Source organism: Aspergillus saccharolyticus (genome assembly GCF_003184585.1).
Source record: "Aspergillus saccharolyticus JOP 1030-1 unplaced genomic scaffold BP01scaffold_8, whole genome shotgun sequence".
Lineage (NCBI taxonomy): Eukaryota > Fungi > Ascomycota > Eurotiomycetes > Eurotiales > Aspergillaceae > Aspergillus > Aspergillus saccharolyticus.
In genome coordinates, this window is record NW_020290618.1 from 623,078 (window position 1) to 647,946 (window position 24,869).

At 49.7% G+C, this 24,869-nt stretch overlaps 10 protein-coding genes across 10 annotated transcripts; 3 read left to right on the forward strand and 7 right to left on the reverse strand.

The window, feature by feature from the left end:
* Nucleotides 1–546: 546 nt before the first annotated feature.
* Nucleotides 547–2,945, reverse strand: BP01DRAFT_230109 (uncharacterized protein). Its single transcript, XM_025571201.1, has 6 exons — nt 2,454–2,945; nt 2,265–2,363; nt 2,128–2,195; nt 1,727–2,067; nt 1,580–1,649; nt 547–1,527 (listed from the first exon to the last, which is right to left on the reverse strand). The coding sequence occupies exons 1-6, from the start codon at nt 2,831–2,833 to the stop codon at nt 719–721; spliced, it is 1,767 nt and encodes a 588-aa protein (XP_025433227.1). The 5' UTR covers nt 2,834–2,945; the 3' UTR covers nt 547–718.
* BP01DRAFT_230124 (uncharacterized protein) lies at nt 2,882–3,678 on the reverse strand. The gene has a single exon (XM_025571202.1). It carries the CDS (start codon nt 3,458–3,460, stop codon nt 3,059–3,061), a length of 402 nt encoding a protein of 133 aa, XP_025433228.1. The 5' UTR covers nt 3,461–3,678; the 3' UTR covers nt 2,882–3,058.
* Nucleotides 3,679–4,569: 891 nt separating this feature from the next.
* On the forward strand, nt 4,570–6,700 carry BP01DRAFT_422080 (F-box domain protein). The gene is made up of 4 exons (XM_025579547.1): nt 4,570–4,819; nt 4,901–5,066; nt 5,134–5,543; nt 5,658–6,700. The coding sequence occupies exons 1-4, from the start codon at nt 4,725–4,727 to the stop codon at nt 6,517–6,519; spliced, it is 1,533 nt and encodes a 510-aa protein (XP_025433229.1). The 5' UTR covers nt 4,570–4,724; the 3' UTR covers nt 6,520–6,700.
* On the reverse strand, nt 6,530–8,928 carry BP01DRAFT_355032 (succinate--CoA ligase (GDP-forming) subunit beta). Its single transcript, XM_025574594.1, has 8 exons — nt 8,698–8,928; nt 8,523–8,606; nt 8,386–8,458; nt 8,230–8,329; nt 7,619–8,164; nt 7,511–7,557; nt 7,162–7,454; nt 6,530–7,089 (listed from the first exon to the last, which is right to left on the reverse strand). The coding sequence occupies exons 1-8, from the start codon at nt 8,749–8,751 to the stop codon at nt 6,955–6,957; spliced, it is 1,332 nt and encodes a 443-aa protein (XP_025433230.1). The 5' UTR covers nt 8,752–8,928; the 3' UTR covers nt 6,530–6,954.
* A 65-nt stretch (nt 8,929–8,993) lies between these two features.
* Nucleotides 8,994–10,370, reverse strand: BP01DRAFT_355035 (SDR family oxidoreductase). Its single transcript, XM_025574595.1, has 6 exons — nt 10,242–10,370; nt 9,953–10,177; nt 9,896–9,903; nt 9,683–9,834; nt 9,519–9,613; nt 8,994–9,466 (listed from the first exon to the last, which is right to left on the reverse strand). Exons 1-6 carry the CDS (start codon nt 10,283–10,285, stop codon nt 9,085–9,087), a joined length of 906 nt encoding a protein of 301 aa, XP_025433231.1. The 5' UTR covers nt 10,286–10,370; the 3' UTR covers nt 8,994–9,084.
* A 1,447-nt stretch (nt 10,371–11,817) lies between these two features.
* BP01DRAFT_364242 (xanthine phosphoribosyltransferase) lies at nt 11,818–12,795 on the forward strand (the record flags this gene model as incomplete). Its single annotated transcript, XM_025576316.1, has 5 exons — nt 11,818–11,850; nt 12,013–12,119; nt 12,183–12,495; nt 12,566–12,678; nt 12,747–12,795. 5 exons carry the CDS (start codon nt 11,818–11,820, stop codon nt 12,793–12,795), a joined length of 615 nt encoding a protein of 204 aa, XP_025433232.1.
* A 793-nt stretch (nt 12,796–13,588) lies between these two features.
* Nucleotides 13,589–14,020, reverse strand: BP01DRAFT_381090 (dolichol-phosphate mannosyltransferase subunit 3; the record flags this gene model as incomplete). Its single annotated transcript, XM_025577281.1, has 3 exons — nt 13,589–13,750; nt 13,838–13,906; nt 13,973–14,020. 3 exons carry the CDS (start codon nt 14,018–14,020, stop codon nt 13,589–13,591), a joined length of 279 nt encoding a protein of 92 aa, XP_025433233.1.
* Nucleotides 14,021–14,981: 961 nt separating this feature from the next.
* On the forward strand, nt 14,982–21,614 carry BP01DRAFT_372567 (ABC1 kinase family protein; the record flags this gene model as incomplete). Its single annotated transcript, XM_025576737.1, has 10 exons — nt 14,982–15,264; nt 15,318–15,452; nt 15,513–15,632; nt 15,691–15,812; nt 16,098–17,066; nt 17,125–17,186; nt 19,387–19,786; nt 19,846–21,188; nt 21,244–21,384; nt 21,512–21,614. The coding sequence occupies 10 exons, from the start codon at nt 14,982–14,984 to the stop codon at nt 21,612–21,614; spliced, it is 3,678 nt and encodes a 1,225-aa protein (XP_025433234.1).
* Nucleotides 21,615–21,626: 12 nt separating this feature from the next.
* BP01DRAFT_355043 (holocytochrome c synthase CYC3) lies at nt 21,627–23,189 on the reverse strand. Its single transcript, XM_025574596.1, has 3 exons — nt 22,981–23,189; nt 22,258–22,922; nt 21,627–22,171 (listed from the first exon to the last, which is right to left on the reverse strand). Exons 1-3 carry the CDS (start codon nt 23,065–23,067, stop codon nt 21,922–21,924), a joined length of 1,002 nt encoding a protein of 333 aa, XP_025433235.1. The 5' UTR covers nt 23,068–23,189; the 3' UTR covers nt 21,627–21,921.
* A 112-nt stretch (nt 23,190–23,301) lies between these two features.
* BP01DRAFT_336883 (ubiquitin-conjugating enzyme E2) lies at nt 23,302–24,844 on the reverse strand. Its single transcript, XM_025573261.1, has 3 exons — nt 24,625–24,844; nt 24,486–24,565; nt 23,302–24,423 (listed from the first exon to the last, which is right to left on the reverse strand). Exons 1-3 carry the CDS (start codon nt 24,649–24,651, stop codon nt 23,700–23,702), a joined length of 831 nt encoding a protein of 276 aa, XP_025433236.1. The 5' UTR covers nt 24,652–24,844; the 3' UTR covers nt 23,302–23,699.
* Between the last annotated feature and the right edge of the window lie 25 nt (nt 24,845–24,869).

Here is a 24,869-nt window from a genome sequence, read left to right on the forward strand (position 1 = left end):
TTGCATCAGATGACAGTCAAGATCTGTACATTTTATAGTCAAAGTCACTATAGATTCATATCTCTAAATTAGTGTCCCCAAGCAGTATTCTGTTTCACTCAATCCAGGGTATATAGTATAAATAAACAAGTATGGCCCAATAAACCTGAAATGCTAGATAGTGCATGGCCACCCGGAAATGACTGCAATGACTGGGAGAGCAGTGATGTGAACGGGAAGCGGCAATTCCCATGCGCTCAGCGGGGAATAACACCGCCACAATGCGCGCAAACACATGCTGCCAAGCAGTGCAGAAGGTCAGCAACCTCCAAAGACCCTCACCACGAAAGTTGTAGGCTGCTACCGAGCCGAGTCTCTTCCCTCATTCCGTTATGATTGATTGTACAAGAAGGCTCCAACCCAAAAGTATAATGGAAGGAACCTATAAGAGAAAAATGAAAAAAATACAGGCGGGCTGATGATCCCAATGGTGGGGACCTGGCCAAGATATGCTTGGGGAGGGCTGGGGTTCCTTTGTGATTTTTTCCAGATCCTTTTCTTCTTTCCGAAAATTCGCAGCACAGGCAAGGAGTACATTATGGAAAGAGAATCGTGAGGTCGCATTAATAGCAGTCGCATGCTATGAAGTTGTCAATAGGCTGCATCGAAAAGTTCTGCCCGTGCTGCTTGGAATGATGTTTCTCCTTTATAAAATATGTGAGGATAATTCGCCAGTGATTTACTCGAGTCGCTTCCGCTTTCGATCATCCGCCATCGCATGCTGGTCTTCATCCGGTCGCTCGGCTGTATCGGCGGGGTTAAGAAGTGAATGAACATTGCTCGCCATGCTCGAGCGCCGGGTTGCAGGAAGGGACATTTCGTGCCGAGGAAACCTGGGACCTAAAGGCCACCCATTATCGGCGGGAACAGTCTGGTCAGGGTGTAAGGGAGGTGTGGCATGACGAGTGGTTTCTTGTAGACGCCTAGGGGCGCCCATTTCGTATTGTGCCAATACATCGCGCACTTGCTGCTCACTGGAAGTCGGGGTTCGGTGTCGCGACGGCGACCAGGGATTTGCCGCATGGGTGGGCAGATGAGCCAAAGGAAATGGTGATACCCCCGGTGGAGGCCAGCCATGCTGTCTAATATCGGCTGATGTATGGCGACGAGTGAGGTTAGGGCCTGGGGGCGACGACACAGCTGACAGAGGATGAGGCACAGGCTGTTGTGGAGTGACCACAGATGGCACCTGGGGACGACTATAGTTCGAAGAGGATTGTCCAGCTCCAATTGAACCAAAGCGACGCGGAGAGGCAGCTAGATGTGGGGGAACGGGTGGGCGGATCATGTTGGGCCGAGACGGATTCTCCATCATCGAAGGGCGGCGTCCGTCTTCCTGAGGAATCTGGCGTGGAGACAAGGGTGGGCCTGGTTCGACTGAAATGTTGGCAACGTAGGGCTGTCGAACCGATAAGTATGGGTCCTGAGAGTGCTCCAATGACCGCACAGCATCTAAATGTTTCTCTAACTCTGCTTGCATGCCGGTCACTGCATAGGTCAGACAACTCGAAGTTCGTAGGGCTCAGGCGACCAAGCTCACCATCTCGATACAGAATACCTTCACGGTCGGGAATCATGCCTTGAAGGAATCGAGAGATCGAATGTGTCCACTATTCCAAGACTTGGATTAGTCCTTGTATCTCAAAAACAAGATTGGATACCATGTAGTACCACTGGGCCCACATACATGATAGCATCGGATCAAACTCTCCGCCATCGCCTGGCATCGCGCATTGAGCGCTGCATTCCCTTCTTCGGCGCGTGTGAGACGAGCATGCATGTCGAACATTGAGTGCTCCAGGTTCATCAGACGTGCTTCAGTGGCATCCGGAATAGGTTCGGCTGGAGTACCCGGTTGCGAGGTAGCCTTGTGGCCTGGAAATGAATCGCGATGGATTAACGCGTGGCGGGATGCGCGTCGCTTAATTTCGCGCAAACCGACAAGGTCGCCCCGCTTGAAGTTTCCATTCCCGTGCTTGAATTCCCAGAGGGCGGAGTCCGGAGACCCAGTATGAAAAACGTCGCTCACTGATTCCCATTCGCGTCAATAACAATGCATGCATCCATCGTCATTTCGAACTAGCATACCTTTGTGGAACCCGTACATATTCAACTGCCGAACGAATGAGGAAATGTTGGTGTGTTTGAAGTACTGGCTGAGAGGGCTGTTAGCTCCATATCGCCCTTGAAGAATCGATCAGGTCCGTTAGCGCTGGGGAACTAACGCGAGAACTTTGGAAAACTCAGAGGTGGGAGACATGACAAAACTATCATTGGTGTTGGACCATGATATTAGGTGCTGGATGGCGGGATCTTCGAGCATACTATTTATCAGATCGTTAGTGCGTGGACCCATAAAATGAAAGAGCATCTCCGACTCATTTAAGGACTAATAGACCCTGCTGCTGACGTACTTGTATAGCTTGTGGATGAAGGCCGTTTGAACGACTTTGGGCTGTTGCGCGGCGGCGGCGGCCCCGATTGCCTGGTTGGGCCCTAGGTGATGGTGATTCACACCCTGCGAGTCGGTTGAACTATTAGGAGCGATCGTGGTGGTGATGCTGGGGGTTGTGCCCGTTCGATCGCTATCAGGGCTGCTCTGGACGGGGGGCGCAGGGCCCGGGGCTGGAGGTGTGACATCCATGGGATCACCGTTCGACTGAGAGGATGTTGGGACGACGGAGGAGGAGAGGACAGGGATCTTTCGGACTTTACCCGGGGCATCGGTGGCAGCGATAGCGGAAGGAGCAGCGAGAAGAGAATTCCTGGAAGGGAGATCGGCTAGGCTGCTCATCTCGCGGCGGAGGAGAACTAGGGGAAAAGAGAAGAGCGAAGAAGAGATGGCTGCGGCGGAGGTGGAGGGGAGGTGGAAACGAAGGACGGGCGGCCGAGAGATAGACCGACAGGAAGAGGAAGAGAGAGAGGGAGAGAGAGAAATCCAGCAAGATTCAATGCTGCTCTCTTCGTCGTAACCCAGTCTTCCTTCCTTCCAGTCTAATCGATAAGAACGGTGTGCCTTTTATATTTTATTTTGCCGTCTTGACGGTTTTCTTAATTTGTGTCGAACCATGTAATTGAGAGCAGGAAGAAAAAAAGGAAGAAGTCGAGGTTGCCCTGTGGGGCGGGCGGGTTTAAGGTGAAAAAAAGGCAGAGAGGGCGATAGGAGGAGGATAGGAACAATAGCAGAAATAATAGAAGGAGAAAGGGAAAGGAAGAATTGCCAAAGGAGAGAAGGAAAGGAGAAAGGAAGATTGAACTCAATCGTCATAAGGGAAATCGATGATTTAAATTGATGAGAGTTTACGAGTCCAACGAAAGAGTTATATTTAAGACGGAGGGAGACAAGAGCGACACAGACCGAGAGACTGACCGTGAGAGACAGACAGACAGACAGACGGACGGACAGACAAGATAGAGACATGCGCAAAGGGCCATAAGAAAAGAGGGTCTGGGCCGAACGGACTGGAACTGAGGATCAATCCTTCTTCGAACCAACCAACAATTATCTCTTCAAGCTCCGCTGCCTCGATCATCCTGCCTCGCTCGTTCAATTGGTCGGCCCCAGCTTTGCTTGCCCTTATTTATTTCATCGTTTTCCGGATTTCTGAAAATTGTCATTGAGGCTTGTTCAGGTCGGCCTGTTGGATGGATGCGTCTCGCATGGCTGCTTCAGTGGAGACTCAGCAAGACCCCCGTGGATGGTTGACAGACAATTTGTGGACAGCTTCTGGCCGACAGAGACGAACAAGAAAGGACAGTCTAGCTTTAACTCGTGTGTCTTCCGTTTCCTATTCGACATCCTACCTTCTCTTCATCTCCCCTCTCCCTCTCTCTCTTTCTTCTGAGACCCTTGTGAGATGACAAGACTTTCTTTATACAAAAGTGCGGAGGAGGAGATCCAGAAAGAGGAGGGTTTTATTTCGCCATCAGAAACAGGGAAGTTGTTGGCCTGCGTGATCGTAGTCCCTGAATACGATCTGGGACGAGGCGTTGTGGAAGGGGGCCAGAAGGCGATCAGATCTGCAGCGCAGACTGCTTATTTTGTCGGGACGAGCGTGACTGATAGTGGTTCTAACTTGAGTAATGTAAATCTGTAGGTACTTTATTCTGACAGAGTATGGAGTACTCTACACATACTAGGTATTGTACGGAGGAGGAGTACAGACAGTATACTCATCATCCATTAGTTCCCACTGGCAAGCGGGAGGATCCGCAGGGAGAAAAGGAAACAAACAAATCAATCAATCATTCAATCACAAATAAAAATAATGATGACCATTGAAAGGAGAGAAGGAGAACAAGCAAAAGCAGTTCTATCATCAATCATGGTCCGATAATTTATTTATTATTTGAGTTCAAAAAGAAATAAGAAGAAGAAGACTTATCCCACTCCTAGGCTAGCAGGCAGCCTAACACAGGTACTCCATATACGATTTATCAATGGCTGGAAATATACTGGCCTGTCAATAATCAAACTTATTCTACAATAGTCCAAGCGACAGCTCCCTCCTTCATTCTCCCTCCTCGCATTCTCAGTTTCCTGCAACCCTCTCCCCAATAACGCCACAAATATTCACTGCGATACTTTTTGACTTCTTTTGTTCTTTTTCCCCACTGTACCACAGCTCCCTTATTGTGGACCTTTGGTGACTTTCATCCCCCGGGGTTGTTGTTTGAATACAGTTATGAGTCTGCATCCTACAGCTATCGATAATGCTACCGTCCAGCAGATCATCGCCCTTTTCAATAGCCTGAGTACACAGTCCGCTCGAAGAGCTGCGTAAGAGCTATCTCATCTCGTCTCTAAGCTCGCCCCTTTCATTACACTCGTTTCCTGCCGGTGCTAACTTCCAAGTCGCAGGTATTGGGGTATCCTAGACGAACTGAATTCACCCGAATGGGGCGACGTACGCACGCACATCAAACAACGGACCTTCCAGAAGGACATCCTGGGCGAGTCCCTTCCTGAGATCATCCTCCAGATTGTGCAGTATTTGAGCGTCTCCGACCTTTACGTGCTCCAGAGAGTAGGTGACTACCATAATAGAGCAGAGTGTATTAATCGACCGCAACTGATGTAGCTCGTACCCCCAGGTCTCGAGACGGTGGCACTCTCTCCTATCATCGGATTCCACTCGGCGCACCTTATACCGCTTGTGGACGAACGAGTCCAGTGCCCATCTTAGAGCAGCCGACTTCACGCGCTACGCCCAACGGAGAATCCGCTTAGAGCGCGGTCAGCCCGCCGCCTACGAGCCCCGATCTATCGTGCTTCACCATCGGACGTTAGGAGGAGGTCGAGCCGACTTTAATTCCTATGACATTCCCTCGCCCGCCACCCTCGCCTACGCCCACGGACGGTATGCCTGGCTCAGGCAGCCCGACGTCCTTGTCATTGACAACATTCGCAATTCGACCAGGCAGCAGCTCTGCACAGAAAATCGCGATCGCTTTCAGCTGGTGGGCATTTCGAGTTCTGTGGTGGTAGCAATTAGCACCCGTGCGTAAGTCTTTTTGCATCCCAGCTATCCCTATAATTCGCCTAGGACGAACAAAGTGGAAGGTTCCTTGGGATGTGGTACGTGGCAAGCGCTCATATAAACTTAATATTTTCTCAGGTACTGTCATGTTTGGAGTTTGGGGGCAGAGGAACACGCCTGGTTCCGTATCCCATCCTCCAACGTGACCGGCTTTGCCGTCCGCGACATCACAGTTGCGGTGGCCTACCGCGGTTCTACGCTCACAGAGTCTGGGGAAAGAATTGACAGAGACTCCGTTGTCTACTGGGATATGCGGTCGCGCGCCGCTCACACCATAGAGAATGTTCCCCAGGTGGCACTTTTAGATTTGTATCCCGCCAAGAAGTCCCTCATTATTGTTCATGTCGAACGGCAGGAGACGTATCAGGTGTGCGTAAGGAAATACTCCATGGACGGCCAAGGACAAGCGTACACCCAGCGCTCCTATGCATCACTTAAGATTCCTCGGGACTGGTCCTTCGAGACGCTAAGCCGGTCGTGGGACAAATCTCATCATCGGTTCGCGGTGTTCTTCGTTCAATCACCACTAGATGGGACCGCCACACGATCTTTTCAGTGGGTGATAGCAGCTTACGACCCGCAGATGGATGAGGTTGCTCTGCATAAATTTAATTGGAACGATAAGCCCTATCACTTCTTACGTGCGGCGGTTGTGGACCGCAATCTGTTGTACTACCTCAGAGAAGATCACGGCAGCCCAGCCCTTTGGATCTCCGACTTATCAGCCCAACCACCCCATCGAGCAACTCGAGCGATGTTCGCGAGCTACCAGGAAGCAGGAGGATTTCTTCTTGGAGATCGTGAGTTTGTGCTCTTGGCCCACCAGACAGGGATACAAGTCTGGTTCTTTGACGATGATCCCTCGGTCAAGAAAGCTGACTTTGCGGCCGGTCCTCAAGACCTAATGGTGCCTAGTCGAAACCTGGGGGCAATGAGCTGACTATAGCGGGAGAAGAGTCATCCGTTAATGGCGGAGATATTCTAACCTATTCTAACGAAGACATAGACAAAAGAAATAAACCTAGACATGGACAATATACAGAACCATCTATAAGAACTTCCCAGGCGGTCTCACCGATACCCATCTCGTGTATCACCATTATGTTTTAACTCGTGCGCATTCCCTATGACCGAACATTCTCTAAGCAGCAGCAGCGCGTTAGCATCATACCCTAGGAAAGAAAGGCAATCGCCCTCCTCGGCCGATTACTCCGCATCTCGCTACATTTTCGAGCTCGGATCATGCTGTCCTCCCGGTCACCGGAAAGAAGAATGTAAATATCAAGAAAGAAAAATTAGCAGAAGGAAAGAAGAGAAAAACAAGAGATAGTGGGAGCATCAGCTAAGGAGACGCAGCTTTATGTCAACATGGAATTTAGATACCAAGAGTGAACTCAACACCAACGTCAATCTCCCGGGCCAGCTTGACGACCTTGGAGAACTGAACCGACTTCTCAGCAGCACTCTGAAGATCCTCAATGGAGAAGATTTTGAGGCCAGAATCATTGATCTACACAGGAAATATTGTTAGTTTGGTATTCGAAATGTATAAAAAATGACAGGTGAGTATGGGATGGCATACCAGCTTGTGCGCCTGCTCCATGTTGGTACCCTGGAGACGGGCAACAATGGGGGTACGCAGACCCATCTCCTGCACGACGTTGATCAAGCCCTGAGCGATAGCATCGCAACGGACAATACCACCGAAGATGTTGACAAAGATGGCAGTCACCTTAGGGTCGCTCGTGATAAGCTCAAAAGCGGACTTGATGGCAGCGGGGGTGGCACCACCACCGACATCGAGGAAGTTAGCGGGGTTACCGCCGTTGAGCTTGATAATGTCCATGGTGGCCATGGCCAGACCGGCACCGTTAACTACACTTGAAGTTAGCAGAAGAAATATCAGCAAGAATCCTTTTAGCTGTTCTTACCCAAACATCCAATATCACCGTCAAGCTTGATAAAGTTCAAGCCGTGCCTGCGTCCGAAGTTAGAATGCTCCTCTAACGAAATAAAAGTGTTTCATATGGTGAATATACGTAGCAGCCTTGACCTCATCGGCATCCTCCTGGGTGGTGTCTCTCCACTCGAAGACCTCCTTCTGTCTGAATTCGGCGTTGTCGTCGAAGTTAAGCTTGGCATCCATGGCCATGACCTTGTGGTCAGAGGTCTCAGAAAGAGGGTTAATCTCGATCTGGGTAGCATCTCTCTCCATGAAGACCCTGTACAGCTTCTGAATAGTGTCGCGGGCCTCGTCAATGCACTGCTCAGAGAAGCCAAGCTCGGTAGCGATCTTTGTAGCGATCTCGTCGGTAACTCCAACCTTGATGTCGATAGGAGTAGTGAGAATGGCGTCAGGGTTCTCCTTGGCAACAGCTTCGATGTCCATACCACCCTGAGAAGAGGCGACAATGACAGGACCCTGGGTAGCACGGTCCATGAGAACGGCGAGGTAGAACTCGCGACGAGCGAACTTGCGCTCACAGATGTAGACAGAGTTGCAAACACGACCAGCAGCACCTGTCTGCTTGGTGATAAGCTTTTCTCCGATCATCTGACCAGCGAACATCTTTGCCTCGGTAGGCCTGTAAGGAAAAGATTCATGTTGTTAGAGGTGAAGGCAAATCCTGGCGCTACCGACCACACTCACGAGTAAATCACGCGCACACCACCCTTCAGACCGTTGGTGAAAGTACCCTTACCACGGCCACCAGCGAGTACCTGGGCCTTGATGACCATATCGTCGTTACCTATTACCATGGCCTTAGCAAACAGCGACTCATATTGTAAGCATGTAAGAACGCACCGAGGGACTTGGCAACGGCCTCGGCTTCCTCCGCGGAGCGAGCGACTTCACCCTTAGGCATTCCAACGCCATACTACCGGATTGTCAGCATCTCAAAGAGCCAGAACAAGGAAGTGAATAACGCGGGTCTGCCATACCGACTTGAGCAAGTTTGCGGACAGGTACTCGTGGATGGAGAGGTTTCTCTGCTGCTGGCCCAGACGGGACTGGACAGAGGGCTTCTGTAATTATTCAGAAATTAGCAAGCGGCATGAATTGTCGGACATGAACAATCTAGCATTCTGTAGGCAAGGCCAGTCAAGGAATTCGTACCGTTGCAGCTCTCAAGGCCGTGGTAATCGGTCTGCTGCGGGCAAGCTTGAACATTTTGACGCCGTAATGGAAGAAAAATTACTGGGAGGGGAGAGGGATCAGGGATGCTCGTCAAGAAGGCGAGATTTGCGAGAGATGAAAGAAAAAAAAAATCCTCCAAATGAGGTATGGTGATAAGGAAAAGAGGAAGTTGAGTGCTGATGGGAGAACAGCTTTCTTTTTCGCGGCTACGAATCTCGGGATGATATTATGTCCTTCGGACGTTACGGGCGGTAGCATTCGGAGAGATCACCTGACGGGCCAACCAGCGTACGTTTCGGCATGAGTAAGGCACAGAGATTCCGAGCAGCTGAGAGCACCGTGAGAATTCTCCAGGCTATGGATGTCTCACACGCTTTTTTTTCCATCTTCCACCTTATGAAGCCTGTAAAGCTTGAACATTCTCGATACAATAACTTCGAAGAAGCCGGTCCAAGCCCATCCACCACTCAGAAGCCAAATAATCCAGCTCTTGTTACCTTCCCAGATCCAACTCTGACGGCCTCGCGCCCACGGCCAGACCCAACGCCATAGGGCTGGCCCATAGAGGATCTGCGAGACAACGCTCCGTGCATAGTCGGCAGTTGGCATGGCTCCATTTTGACTGTGAACCACACGCCGATTGTACTCCTCTTCAATTGGGAGATACATTGAGTTGGGAGTGAGCGTACGTTTGGTTCGAGCGATGCGGGATTGCACACCACCTGTGACAATTGTGGTGACGTTGACACTGGGAAATTCAGAAGCTACCTTTTGTAGGCAAGAAGAAAGCAGGCACGTACCCGAAAGGAGCCAGTTCTACTCGTAAAGTGTCACTGAAAGAATGCAAAGCAGCCTTTGAGGCATTGTAGACTGACCCAAAGACGTATGGAATTATCTGGCTCATGATCAGCACTGTCCTGGACCCATTTCATGCCGTCCTTGCTCCGTGGCCATTGACCCTTACCCCGGCAACACTTCCGACTTGTACAATTGTTCCCTTGGCTCTGATGAGAAGAGGTAAAAAAATTTGGCATATGTAGATGACTGAAAACAGATTGGTTTCGAACGTCGTGCGGATCTCTGAGAGTTCAGCTTCCATCGCTGGAACCGTGTAATCTGGACGATTCAGGTCAATTCCAGCCAGATCAACGTACGTTCATCGGCGGCTAGGACTTACTGCGGCCTCTATTAGTGTGTTAGCGTGTAGACTCAGCCTAGGGTGATGATTTCTCACGCGTTGTTCACAAGGTAATTGAGGCCCTTGTCTCCCAGTCGAGCATTGACCTCTGAGAAGCAACGCTGTACGCTTTCTTGGTCATCCACAACGAGGCTCAGCGTCTCAATTCCGACAGACGTCAGATCCTGAAGGGTGTCCGCATCTCTTGCTGTGGCTAACACGCGCAGGCCAGTTCTATGAAATTCCCGGGCCAAAGAGTTCCCTATACCACCGGGCGAGCAACTGTGCATCGTCCTAGTCAGGAACGTTCTATATAAACACATCAAGGAGACATTATGAAGCATACCCTGTAATCAGCACCGACAGTCGCGTATCATCAATACCAGCCATTGTGGAGAGTATTCTTGTTATGCTCTAAGCAGCCCCTAAAAGACACTAAAAAGGTGCTGTCTACACCAGCTGCAGTCCCTTGGTGTTGAAAACGCGGATGGGGGGACACATGGGCCTCGGCATTTACACCTGACATGAGCTTGCAGGGTATGAGTTTGCCAAGACTCCCTTCTCGTGCATGCAATAGCAACAAATTGGAAGCTAGACTTAAAACCGTAGGTAACTAGACATTTATTTGTGCCGTACCTACCAGTTGCATCAGGTGCCCGTGCATGCCAGCATAGAGCCATAGTATCTTTTGACGATAGTGAAGTTCATAGTTAGATAAAATCGAATATAAATATAGGATATGCATTTGGCGAATACATTTCGGGAATGGAACAAACGGTACTAAGCCACATCCATAAAGGCAAATGTCATCCCAGACCCCGCCAGTGCTCTGTGTAGAATCATATCAATATTCTATACTCTGTACACCTATTAATTTCACAGTCTTCGCCAGACTGAATTACAACTCCATTTCATACTTTGACACATAGGCTTCCTGACGGGTTTACAAATCGTGCGGCGACTCAGGTCTCAATGATTTGCCCCGCGATCATGGATCTGTAGTAGGTACTGCTTCATATCTGGTACCCGACGAATTGGGGTCCAATCAGGTGAGGTTCCCAGAGTAATGCGTTCCAGATTCAGTCCGGTCCTAGCCAAGATAGACTGGGTAGACTAGCAGGAAAGAAGAGGTTGTTAAAGTTGACTAAGATAGCATAAGCTGTTGACTATCATGGTATGGCACTAAGAGCCGTATCTGCTATGGACAAAGAGGAAAAGGGCGTCCATAGAACAGCACAGACCATCAAACCAGGGTAATCCTTCTTAATTACCTGAAAAGATCTTGATGAATAGACCCTTTTTTCGCGAGCTGTACAAACCAATCAAGACCATTTCGGGATCGAAATTCTTTTGTAAATTGCCGCGAACGTACATGTATGCATGCATGTTAAGGTGATAGATTAACACACATCAACACACATACGTTAATGGTGGCGGAGGTCTCCGGACTCCGTCTGTAGAAGCGATCTTGCGGGGCAAATGGGGGATTTAGAGACCGAAACTGCACGCTGATAGGCTTTCTCGACTTTTATGCGGACCTGTTGGCGGCCAACCTTAACTAGTACTATCAGTATTCTCAGTTGCTCATCTCTAACCTGTGGCTCTGTTGCAGTCTTGAATCTTGATTGCCCTAGTGCGTCATTGAGTAAGAATACAAATGAGAAGAGGGGGAAGAAAGAAGGAAAATTTCATTTTCGTTTTATTTCATCTCTCGGTTTTCTTTTCCCTTTTTGTTCTGCCCCTAAATTTACCCTACCCCTCATTGCTTGTCTTATCTTTGTGGCACGATCATTTTTCCCAAAAATTTTCCCCTCTACTCTCCCGCCATCGTGCCCAGTCAAAGCTTCAACTTAGCAAATTCAACCTTCCACCCGTTTACTGTCGCACTAACCTGTGTTCATAATCCCCTCACTGTCGCTAAAATGACGCAAAAATACTACGTCACCTACAACCAGGTATGCTTGCTTTGTATAGGACAAGCGATAGTTTGACCTCTTTCGTGCAGTGCAATGCTCTCCAGGTGTTTATCACTAGTCGCATGCGTGCATTGCCTCGCCATCTCAATCATGTGGTGCTTTACATTGATCATTTTATTAATCTCCGCTGGAACATGACAGGTCCACAAGCTATGCCAGGACTCTGCCGACAAGATTTTGAGCACTATCCGCCCTAATCTGATGATTGCCATCGGTGGTGGTGGTTATGTCCCCGCGCGGATTCTCCGGTTTGTGCTAAATCATTTCGAGCGATAGTTGAAGCTGCTTGTCCTGATTGTTATCGCGCCTAGGTCGTTCCTGAAGCGCTCTGGTGAGCCCAACATTCCCATTCAAGCTATCGGCCTGTCGCTCTATGAGGACCTCGGCCGCGGCGATTCGGAGGAAGTCCCTGGTACCAAGGTCACTCGGACACAGTGGCTCGACCTTAGCTCCCTCGAGATGTCGAACCTGATTGGCAAGAACATCCTTATTGTTGATGAGGTCGACGACACCCGCACAACCCTTGAATACGCCGTGCGCGAACTGCAGAAGGATGTTGAGGACGCACAGAAGCAACTTGGGCGGGAGGGCGAGAAGACAAATTTCTCTATTTTCGTGCTTCACGTAAGTGCCGTTCCCTGTGTGTCCGTGACTGGTGAGAAGAGCTTTTGAGTAACCTGAATTTGATCTATAGAATAAGAACAAGTCGAAGAAGGGTGTCTTGCCAGCTGACATGATGGACTCTGGTCGCTATCATGCTGCGGTCACTACTGATGATGTGTGGATCTGCTATCCTTGGGAGGCCAAGTAAGTCGTCCTTCCGGGATCTATTCTTTTGCATGCATTTTGAAGCCGTCGTTGATACATCTCAACAGGGACATTGACGAGCACGACCGGTTGGCCAAGGAGAACCCTCTTTTCTAAAATATCTCATCCGTGACTACCTGTAGTCACCTCAGCCTTTCTTTCGACGCCCGATACCCTGGGCTTGCCATTCTTGCATATTGATTCATTTGCTTGCATATACATTGCTTCGCTCTACAGGACTCATTATAGGCTTATTTCGACCTTGGAAATGGTTGGGTGGTGATTATTTGATGGATCTTTATAGAACAAAAGCAGGAGACCACTGAAGATCAATTCGTCTGGCTTCGCATGCCAAACCACTGTGACTCATTACTCGATGCAGATGTCTTCAGCCACCGTGCGACTGAACTATAGTGTCCTTCCAGTGGGATTAGACAACGTCAAAGACGTCTATGATTACCATGCTACGTCTGCGGGACTCACCACAACAGACCGGGGAAGAGTATTTCGTCTCCGCATACTGCTTGGCCTCGATTTGAGATGACAAGATGGAATCGGTTGCTCCGGGGCTATTACATTTGGCCCATCTGGTAGATGGTCTAGACAGTTCATAGGACCACGCATAGCTTAGATGGCAGACGCCGGCTACTACTATATCATACGAATATCGAGAAGATTCTAGACCTCTTCCACTAGATCATTCTCTCAGTCACAAGAAGTTTGAAGTAATACCATTGACATCGATTCGTCGCCTTCGGAGCATCCAATGCTTGGATATGCGCGAGATACAACGGCTTTATCTCTTGAATAAGAAGTGACGCTGGGTTAAGATATAATGGTCACATTTTCGCCAATAAAATACATTTGTTGAGATTTGAAATGGTCCAATCGTCCGTCCGCGCTGATTACTTCAGTCAACATCAATATTTGCTTTGCGCAATTCGGCCTTGGCCTGTTCGATTTCCTTTTGCAGCTCCGTGTGTGCCTCTGGGACGTCGTTGAAGGTGAGAATCGCCAAGCCCAGGCGGCCGAGGAGGTAGCATCCAAAGCAGATCAGAGCATAGAAGGGAAGCTGTTAAGAACAGGCGCAGATGGTTAGTGGAGTGAAATGGCAGGGTGGAGATAAGACCAGGACTGGATAGCCATTTTCTGAACGTACGACAGGGATGATCTCATCATGAATGGTATCGTTAAGAGGAACGAGGCCCAGATAAAGGGAAAGGTAGAGCTGTATCCCAGATCCGCGTTAGCAATCAAAGTAGGGTGGAGAGGAGAACGAGATTGTTCAGCATACCGAGGAGACGAGCAGAAGAACGGAGAGTGTCTGCTGAGCACGCGTCATAATGAATCTGCCTGGCCTGTTGGGGCTTTACTGTAGGGGAGATATGGCAAGTGAAGAGTTGAGAGTCAGGTTGTGTCACAGTGACCGCGGACCCAAAGGCTATCGATAAAGGAGTGCTTGAAATGTACTGGGAAATGAGTGACTAGAATTAAGGGGACACTGCAGTGCTGGCTGGCTGGTGTCTTGTCTGGCTGGTGTCTTGTCTGGCTGGTGTCTTGTCTGGCTGGTGTCTCGTCTGGCTGGCTTCTTTTGCGGGACATTCATTGGCGGCACGCGCTGCAACGAACGAGACCAGCTTGCGCCCCTTAGCCGCGAGGTCTCCCGTACTGCCCGTCATGACAGATTGGCATTTGGTCAGAAACTGTACTCCGTAAGGAGTACAACTTTGCAATATGAGCTGTACTGGACGTATTTTTCCCGTCGAGACCACCACTGCATACTCATTTTGGGATCTAACGTGTGACTCTTGAATACGAAATACCAGAGAGAATAATCGCGAGTGTCTAGAATGCAATTGAGACAAGAGATTGTCGATCGAAAGAAGAATATTAAGTCATGGGGTTTGTCTCACATACTGCAAATACGCGCTGGCCCACCGAAGCCAAGGTAATATTGAGTTGGTGCCTGAAGAAATAGATAAAGCTTCATGTGTCTCTCCTGATACTGCTCCTCACGAAGGAGCTTCAGCACACCCTCCATCTTTCAGCGGGAACCCAGGGTGTCTCTCAAGAACTTTCCCAACAATATCGTCGAGCGCACGGAAGATTTGGCTTCTGATGTAAATAAGTGACTGGGCCAGAAAACGACCCCTTTTTGATGTCCGTCTGCCTATCCAGAACACACGGTTTGAACTGATATTCGACGAAACGTGGGTTGAAGGATGAGCGTCCCGCAGAGTGTATCGGACGTCCAAAATGGTGATAATATGGCTTTCGACTCTTCGGGGCCATTGACCGATCAAATGCTATCCAAGGGGCTGGATTACCCTGATTTAGTCCAAATATTCTCAGCATTGACTGTCCATGTCCCGCCTATGGCACTTGGGTTGGAAGAGTCCGAGCTCGTGTCAGTGGAAGGACAAAAATTGTTATTAAGTTCCCTACAAGAGTCGCTGAGAAACACTGAGGACCAATGCAGCATTGAAGCGTTTATGGATGCTGAAAAGATACTCTATAAATTGTGGAAGTGCAGATCGCAGTACCTGCTGCCAGCCACTGAGGCATTGGCTAATGGAAGTAGGAATGGTAAGGCAGCCGTCCGTGATAGCCCTCTCAGGGGAATTCTAACTCATCGACAGCACCTTGGCGCATCTTGTATGGACAGGCTGGTATACTAGACTTTTTTCTCTGGCTTGTAGCATCAGAGGAGGGCATTGATGATGACCTTCTCCTCCATTCACTGCGGCTAATCGGCAACTCCTGTGCTGATACGAGTAAGTCACACAATCATTATCTTCGTGACATAACGCAGCCTAGCACTGACGACCAGGTAGATGAAAATAGGAAGATTCTAGTCAGAAACAACTACACTGCCGCTATCATACGACACCTGAACAACGAAAAGCTAATTCAGGTCGCTATTCCTGTTCTGTATAATATATGCATTGATTTCGGTACTTACCGTTTCAAGTCTTACCAAAGTGAACATTATCCAAGGCTGACGGAACACAGAACCTGCCCAGTCTCAAATAGCGTCTAACAAGATTGTCTATATCTTCCTGAGACTGTTGAAAGACAATGCTTTTGCAAGGCATCAGGCTCTGCTCGACTATATCTACGAGCTGGTTGACTTGGTTGGGGAACAAGGCATGCTTGACGAACAAATCCTTGTGCTCCACCAAACTAACAGTTCTCTTGCAGAGCCAGGGATCTCCTCCTCTCCCGATGCGACAGTGTTTCTTCTTCTGGACCTACTGAATGATCCACAGACTGTTCGTTCTCCAGTACACTACGCGTCTCTCGTCACCTGTCTTGGAATATACCTGGACAATGCACGCTTCCAAGCCACGTGTCTGTCTAATGACTGTATGCCGCGGCTATTATTGGTGCTCAAACGGTCACTGTCATTCAAAGACGAGGAATGTTCCAAAGAGGACATGCATGCCTTGGCGCAGGCCCGGCTGAAGATAAATCAAACATTGGCTGAAGTCTCTGCATTGCCCTTGTTTGCAGAGCTATACCCTCTCAAATCCCCTCTTGTGCGCTTGCTGGAATCCTGGCTGACGGCAACGGAAGACCAACTTCAGATTTGCTCGTGCGTAGTGCTTGGCAATCTCGCACGATCGGATGCAGTCTGTGAAGAGATGGTCGAAAAGCTGAACATCCACACCGCGCTCATGTCGCTCCTGCGAAGCGAAATCAGGGGCGCAGTCCTTCACTCCGCACTCGGGTTCTTGAAGAACCTGGCCATTGCTGGCAACAATAAAATCCGGCTCGGAGAGGCAGGCCTGATTCCTGCCGTCTCAAGTCTCTGGCAGTACGAAGCCGTTCCCCAAGTTCAATTCATCGCAACGAGCATTACACGACAAGTGATCATCTCCTCAGTGGGGAATATCGCTTGCTTGCTTGATGATATTCCTGTAGGCGAGAAGGACATCAAGGGTGAACAGAGAACATATCTCTCATTGCTCCTCGCACTGTTCGCAAAGACAGACTCGGCTCCCATCAGAACGGAGATCGGACGCATCGTGGCTTCTATATGCCGTACCTTGGTCCCCATGGTGCGCGAGAAGGATAGTCAGGCCGAGAGTCTACTCAGGAAAGCCTTTAATCTACACGTCGATATACCTTTACCAGTGGGTGCCATGATTACTCAGTCGCAGTGGCCTGTGGTGCGGAGCGAAGGCTGGTTCACTCTTGCTCTGATGGCTTCGATGCCAGAGGGTTTGACTGCAGCCACGAAATGTATAGAGAAGATGTGCATTCTGCCGGTGCTCGAGGAAGTGCTTGCTACAGATCTTACAGATTCCACCGAATCAGAAACCCAGCAAATCAACAAGGATCGCGGCAACATCATCGTGCTTATGCAAGAGTTACTGAAGAGTGATGTGAGTCAGCCAGAAGCTTGTCCCTGCGTATGAGGCATACTTATAATTTTTGTGACAGGACATTCTTCCTGACTCCACAAGGACTACTCTCCAAAGCCTGATGAACACATATGCTTCGAGGTACCTTCAACTTACCAGCTAAACATACTTAGGCTTCTGCCGATCGGGAACCTCAAGCTCACATATATAGCCGGATAATTAATACTCGAGCTTATTGATTTCTATCGATAACAGATATGTAATTCAATTTGCGGGTGATAATCAAATAGTAAACGCCCATGATGCTATCCATACATATAGATTTTAGTCAAAAGAGCTTATATGCTTTTGCAAACAGCCTCCTCTGCAAACCACTGGTATCGCCTGAGTAGATCAGTAGAATCGAGACCCTCCGAGCTCCAGCTGCTTGAGTAGTGCACAGCCAATCCTTTCCCATCTATTATGCTATTTTCGACGCCTGAAGCCCCCGCAAATGGCCCAGAAAATGCCATGTCATCCACCTGGGCTGAAAACCGGCCCACTTTGACGTCCCCCCAGAAACATAGGAAGTAAGGGCTGACATTTGTTGATGGTACACCCCAAGTCGGGAATTTATAGCGATTGAGGTGATTTAGCTCTAGGTGGTGCAAAAACGAGTAATGCTGCTGAGCTTTGACAGTCCAGTGAAGCATACTGGGCCCATTCGTAGCGTGCTTGGACATACTGATAGGAGTGCGACTATAGTTGTAGTCACCTGCAAGGAGCCATCGGTGATTCTTGAATGGTGGAAAAAACTCCGCATTGACCATAAAATCATCAGGCCCCTTCCAAGTTGGAAGCAGAGATGTACGCCAATCGTGCGCATCGGGCTCAGTGGACAATTGCACTGGGGTCAGCTCGGGGAGATAAGGCAAGGAGACGCTGGCATGGCTATGAAGTACCTCCACCGCTGCTTCATTGATGACGTTTGCGGATATAAATGGTAGATCAGGGTGTTCGAGCTTGGTCTTTACGACTGTTGGAATCGTATGGTCTTCGAGGAACACAATGTCGCCGTCGATCCAAACGTACAGTGTGTCCTTCTTCAACCCGTGTAGTTGCGAACCCGGTTCCTCATGCGCAGCCCTGTAGGATGGATTCCGCTTGATTACAGATGCGAGCCAGTCCAAGCTCTCAGTATCATTCGTCTGCGGTAGGAAGATTACTTGATCAACGAGACCATGGTTGGGAACGAGGTTATTCTGACGTCAAAATAAGCGAAATGGACTTCTGGCCATCAAGAAGCGACAAAGAGCGACTTCTACTCACTCGCAGATAACAGTCCAGGATTTTCGTGCTCTGCCGACGACGAAATGGAACCAAGGCAACAATATCAAAACCCCGTGGTTTGTTGAAATCGCCCGAGCCTTTCGAATAAGCATAGAATGGAGCGAGCGGACTATCCTTACCGAGCCGAGGAAGGAAGTTCCAGCTGAGCGACCGCTCATTGATGCAGCGAGAAATCATAAGAAGTCTGAGCAGACAAAGACAGAGAAAGTTTAAGCCTATTGTAATGGGAACCCACCAGGGGCGTCTGGGGGCATTGCCACGAAGCGACTCGGGATCATGTCTGTGGTCGGGACGGCCCATTATGAGATCGAATACTTAAGTTGACTGAAAAACCTCCATTGCACAGCGCTGAGTCTGAAGTAAGATACCATCAAACAACCTGATGAAGTGGGCCTTTAAATGGATAGTACCCATAAGCAAAGACCTGTTTTCGTTGATAAATCATGCTGAGCGAACGCATGACAGCCGGATTTGGCTTTCAGGTCAAGGCCGGACTTTTCCCGAGTCCAGAGAAGGGCAAATGTGACGGATTACGGTTCGACAAGAATCGGATGTCGCGGCTATTGGAAGTTCTAGCTCAATGTAGGCATAGCGAATATGTTGCACTTATAGTTATTCCTTGATGTACTTCTCAAGATTGAAAGTGATGGTGATGATGACGTCGCACCACGTGCTCGGCCGCTTTGCCTGCCCGCCCCCCCGCTGCCTCCGCAGCTCATCCTCCTCCCTCTTCCCCCAGACTTTCCTCTTTTCTTTTTCTCATCCCAGATGGCTGTCCCGTCCGTATCGTTATGCTCACGCGGGCCCCCTGTCTTGCTGTTCGATGACTGCTTTCCCCGCAACTCGATTCCTTCCTATATGAGATCATGAGGACGGCCGTCCTCTTTGGCCGCTTCCTTGTGTGTCGTGGTAGAGGCCCACCGCTACTGTTCCGCTTTACCCACCTCTCTCGATCGCGCTTCAATCGTCAGCCAGTATGGCGTCAAGTGCCGATGTCGAAATCTTCAGCAAGTACCCCGGATTACCGGACAATACTCCTCGGCGCACTGGCTCCTGGTGCATTCTTGAAGCTTGCCGAGGAAGGAGACGAGGAACGCGGCAAGACAAATGAGATGCAAATGCTCGAAGTCTCGCGCCGTGAGATTCAAAGGAAAGTCGATGAGGATGCCAGAGGTCTTACGCGGCTCTGGCAAACCGTCATACTATACAGCTATCGGTTTGTGTACGACCCCATAGCTACCGGTTTTCGATTCATCCATCTAGTCATCATTTTCCTACCGGTTATTCTCACGGCACCCATTATTTGCCTTGGTGGATACCTTAAGGGGCCGGAGAGAGTGCCAGCAGGGACCATCTGGTGGTATAAGTTTCTGGTACGTTCGATGGAGCGCGCAGGTGCAGCCTTTATCAAGGTACGTCTTTTCAACCGCATTCTGCTCGTGACCGTTACTAACCGTGGCATCTACTCTAGCTTGGGCAATGGGCAGCGTCGCGTACTGACATCTTTCCTCCTGAGCTATGTGAGATCATGTCCTCCCTCCACTCAAACGCGCCTGCGCACTCGTTACGCCAGACCAAGAAAATCATTAGCAAGGCTTTCAATGGGTTGCCGCTTGAGGATATCTTTGAGGAATTTCATGAAGAACCTCTGGGCGTAGGTGCTATCGCCCAGGTCTACAAAGCGAAGTTGAAGCCCAATCTTGCGGGGACAGACGACAGTGATTTCGACTTCCAATTATCCGGGTTGAGGGGCAAGGTTCGGAAGAATGTCGAAGCATTGGTCAAGAGCAGCCCCCAGCGAGTCCCGTCGTCGTACGTGGCCGTTAAGGTGCTGCATCCCAAGGTAGAGCGCGTGATTCATAGAGACTTGAAGATCATGTCGTTCTTTGCCTCTGTGATCAATGCCATCCCTACCATGCACTGGTTGTCTTTGCCGGACGAAGTCAATCAGTTCGGTGAGATGATGAAGCTGCAATTGGATTTGAGGATTGAAGCGGCAAATTTGGTAATGTTCCGGGAGAAATTCAGGGCACGTACGACAGCCTGGTTTCCCTACCCATACATAGACTATTCGACCCGGGAGGTGCTTGTGGAAGAGTTTGCGCAGGGCATCCCCCTCTCGACCTTCCTTGACGTTGGCGGGGGCGTTTACCAACGTGAGATCGCAAATGAGGGATTGGATGCATTCCTCCACATGTTATTGATTGATAACTTTGTCCACGCTGATTTACACCCAGGAAACATCATGGTGAGATTTTATCAGCCAAATGAATTAGACTTATCCCTCCGCAACAAAGGCCGTGCATCAGATGCGCCAACCACCGCTGAGGTCGACGTCACAGAGTCCGTGCTTGCCCGGCTGCGACCTCATTCTGGCAGCAAGCGCGAATGGGAGGGAGTACTCGATCAACTGAATGCAGAGGGATATCGACCTCAACTGATCTTCATCGACACGGGACTTGTAACACAATTAAATGAGATGAACCGCAGAAACTTCATCGACCTGTTTCGTGCCATCGCCGAGTTTGACGGCTTTCGAGCGGGTGAACTCATGGTTGAGCGCTGCCGTCAACCCGAAGCTGTCATCGATCCTCATTACTTTGCATTAAGAATGGAACATCTGGTCTTAAACGTGAAGTCACGTACCTTCGCACTGGGTAACGTCAAGATCGGCGATGTTTTGAGTGAGGTGCTGTCCATGGTCCGAAGTCATCATGTCCGAATGGAGGGTGATTTCGTCAATGTGGTTATCTCCTGTCTTCTCCTCGAAGGTATTGGTCGAAATTTGGACCCGGACCTCGACCTATTCAAAAGGTAAATTATCAAATGTAGGACGCGCCCAAGACCGCCATGCTGATGCACTCGACAGCGCCCTGCCGATATTGCGAAAGTTAGGTTCGAACGTCACTTCCTTGAAATCTGTCCGGTCCGGAGATGTATCTATGCTGCGTATTTGGGTCGGTCTCGAAGCGCGTGAATTACTCCAGAGCAGCATCGATAGCGTTGAACAGTGTGTCAAGTATGACTTGCTGTCTCCCAACATTTGAAGAGGGATTGAATCTACAAGGCCAACAGTCAAGAACGAAGAACTGATGTACATATTGCGTAATTTAGTTTAATGCCTAGAATATGAATAGAATATATATACACCACGATGAACTGAGATTGCAGTGCTTCCACCTCCCACCTCATCAGCAACCTTTGACAAGCTTTACAATACATGTAGAACAGATTACATAATTAGATATAAGTGTTCAGCATTTATATTTGAGAAAAAAGGATTATGCCTGCGCCGAGGACATGTGATCATGGTGAATGCTGTCCTTCACTGTCAATAAAACATAAAAAAGAACCATGGCACAACAAGGAACCATATCACAGATTATACATGGAGAGGGGTGTATGAAAGAAAACAGCCGCAGGGATACAGCAGGATAATCCCCTCCCCTCCAAGAAAGGGAACCGTCAGACGCCCGCGCCTTCCCAAAAGTGTATGCCAGTGCAAAATAACGAAGAGGGTCAACATGGGTAGCTCAGGGCCGATTTATCAAGTTTCGCCATTCTCTCGAGCCGAGCCGCCGCTAGCCCGCCACCAAACATCTCCTCCCCACCTCATTAGCCGCTCAACGGCAGCGGTTGGTGAGTCCAAGGCGGGCCTGATATCGAGGAAAAAGACCGGCTCCCCATTCGATTCGGGTGGGCCGGAATAATAGTCAATGACATAACGAACCTCCTTCGGGCCCGATGGGGTCTGCCGCATCACAAACCAATCGTGTCGGTCGAAGGGCGGATTCGAGCTGCACTCATGTGTTCGTGTTAGCAAAATCAGAAATACGCATGGGGATATAGTCCGAATAATGTAGCAAACTGAGAGAGTACTGACTCGAATTTAGCTGGGTACAACCAGCCCAGGGCCTGGAGGATCCGAGCCTTAGGCGTCGGCTCCTGCGGCCTGCCCTGGAACCTGATAAGCCGCGGCGCAGGCGTCTGTGTAGAGGAGCCGGAAATCTGCTCTCGGAGGTCTTGCATGGCCAGGTTTTCTTCTCCACGTCGACATGTCTCCCAGCCTTCTGCAAGACCCTTGGAAAAAATGCGCTCCCATCGCACGATCTCGTCCCACGCACCCTCGTTCAAAAAGTTGTGGACGGCAACCATGGCCTCAACGGCATCCTGTGGGGTATCGGTATACCCCTTGCGCAGCATGGCATTGTACATCTGTTGGGGAGAGGGGTATTCCCAGTTGCCTTCGGTGTCCGATCTTGGGATGGATGAAACTTCGCGTTCCACGGGGAGATCCACAGTCTGGTTAGGAGCTCTTTCCTGAGAAATGGACGCGAACATGTAATTCAGAGGATTCAGTTTTGAAAGCGTGGATTTGGGCTCGCTTGGTGTAACGGATGATGAGGGTTGGGTCTCTGGATATTGCGGCTTGGGTGGCGCATAGAACGGAGAATCAGTAGGTCGAACCGGACAAGCACTTGGGGCTTCAGAAGCAGTTAGAGCCGGCAAGGAAGGGTTACTGTTGGATGCATGCATCGGACATCCCGGCTAGAGATGAGAATTAGAGATCTGAACCTGTTCTCCGAAGGCACAAGATTAAACATACTGGAGGCGAGGCATCGGAGGCCGTCAGTGGGTTTGAGGCCGCGGGAACAGTAGATTTGGGTTGCGAATCTGCCCAAAACCAACCCATGGTGAGGAAGTGAAGATAAGTGGAGATGGCAAAACTAGCAAGAACCAAAGCTTATAAGCAAGAAGCTAACGAGGTCAAGCACGGCTTTAGCGTTCGAGCTTGTCATCCAGCAATAGATACTGTTGTCGCAAAGAAAACAACTTTTTTCTTGATCAGATTCGAGAGCCGCAGGAAATCCCGACCGCCCGCCGCCCACGTGATGGCTCCAGTTGGGCCTCAGATGCAACCAATTACCGGCAGCCAATATGCAATGCAGCTACTGAAAGTTGTGCCCGGTAGGTACATAGTTGTGGCCAAGAACAGCGCTGTCTTTTCTTCGTCCCCTCATGTGGACACGGTACACACAGTATGTACAAATGTCCCTATTTAGAGAGCTATTATGAGACAAAGTTCACAAAGCCCGAAGCAACGCTTCAGTGGTGATCATAACGCCGTGCCATCTCCCAACGCCCTACACAAACATGGAATCACACAGACCCGCAATCCCCTCCCCAAACTATTAGATTAATGGGAACCATTAAAAGTAAAATTGAGAAAAGGCTGGTAGAAGAGGCAAAAGGTGTCGGGCTTCAATGCAACATCCACCGGACTCGACGTTGATCTTTTCTAAGACCAAAAGGAATACAAGCGACTCACCCTTGAACATCACTCATCAGCCTTGTGAGCAAAGCATAGCCGAAAATAATGGCAAACCCCAGCCAGATCTTGTTTCGGCGAACCCAGCTTTCACCAGCTTCTCGCGCGACGTGGCCGCCTTCTACTACGACACCCAAACCTGGAGCACTGCCGTTAGGCCGCCGGCGAAGTGCACTAGTCTCTGGAGAGCATCTTGTGGCAGCGTTGGGATGTGGCATAAGCTGGCCAGTGATCGTATCAATACGGCTGTCTTTCATCCACCTCCAGTTTTCGTGATCAAGCTCTGGCCACTCCGTGCGAAACTTTAAACCCCCATCTCCAGCCTTGACATTATTGATACCTTTGGCAGAGGGGGTAATTCCGAGTGTAGCACTGATGTGAGAGCCTCCACCGGTGGAATTCCACCATCTTGACCGTGCAGCTAGCACTCTGCGTTCCGCCTCTGAAGCACTCACACTTCCTGTGGTCATCTCTTCGCTGGTCATGAAAGAGAGCAGTCCGATTAAAATTGTAGATACCTCCCAAGCCGGGTTGAAGGACTTCGGGTGGAAATCGCTAATGCTGAGACAAAGGCGAGTTGATGGCTGAAACCGGCCGCTCGGAGTGTGCATACGAATGGCGGGTGGCGCAAAGGGATATTCAGGAGGGAACATAAGCGTTCCCCAGTATTGGCCATTTTCGTAAGGGGTGCCCGGGGGACCGGTGAGGATGTAATGCCACCTATGAACATTAGCACTAATCCGAGACTGAACGGCTCAAGTCGCTCGGTGAGGGGTACGAACTCAAGGATGTTGGTTTCTGAGGGATGTGCGACGATGAATGGCGGTGGGTTTTTCTGGATATTTTGATATTCGCGAGTGAGCTGCTATAGGTTAAATAAGTTCACTTAGATGGCATGGGGCAGGAGGATATTTGACCCACACGCTTATAGGCTGCCTTGGTCGCCATGTTTTATAGTTCGCAGTGACGGCAGTACGATGCACGTCAAACTATCGAAAACGAGAAGTGAATCGCGGTGAAATAGAGACGCGGTAAGAATCAAGTCCCAGCACAAGCCAAAAAAACCCCTTGAGGTGACAGAGAGGTATGTATTAGGCGGGTTTCAGGCGAATTACAGACAAGAATGAATGTCAACAGCAGCGCTGACAACTGGGAGCGAAGTCGAC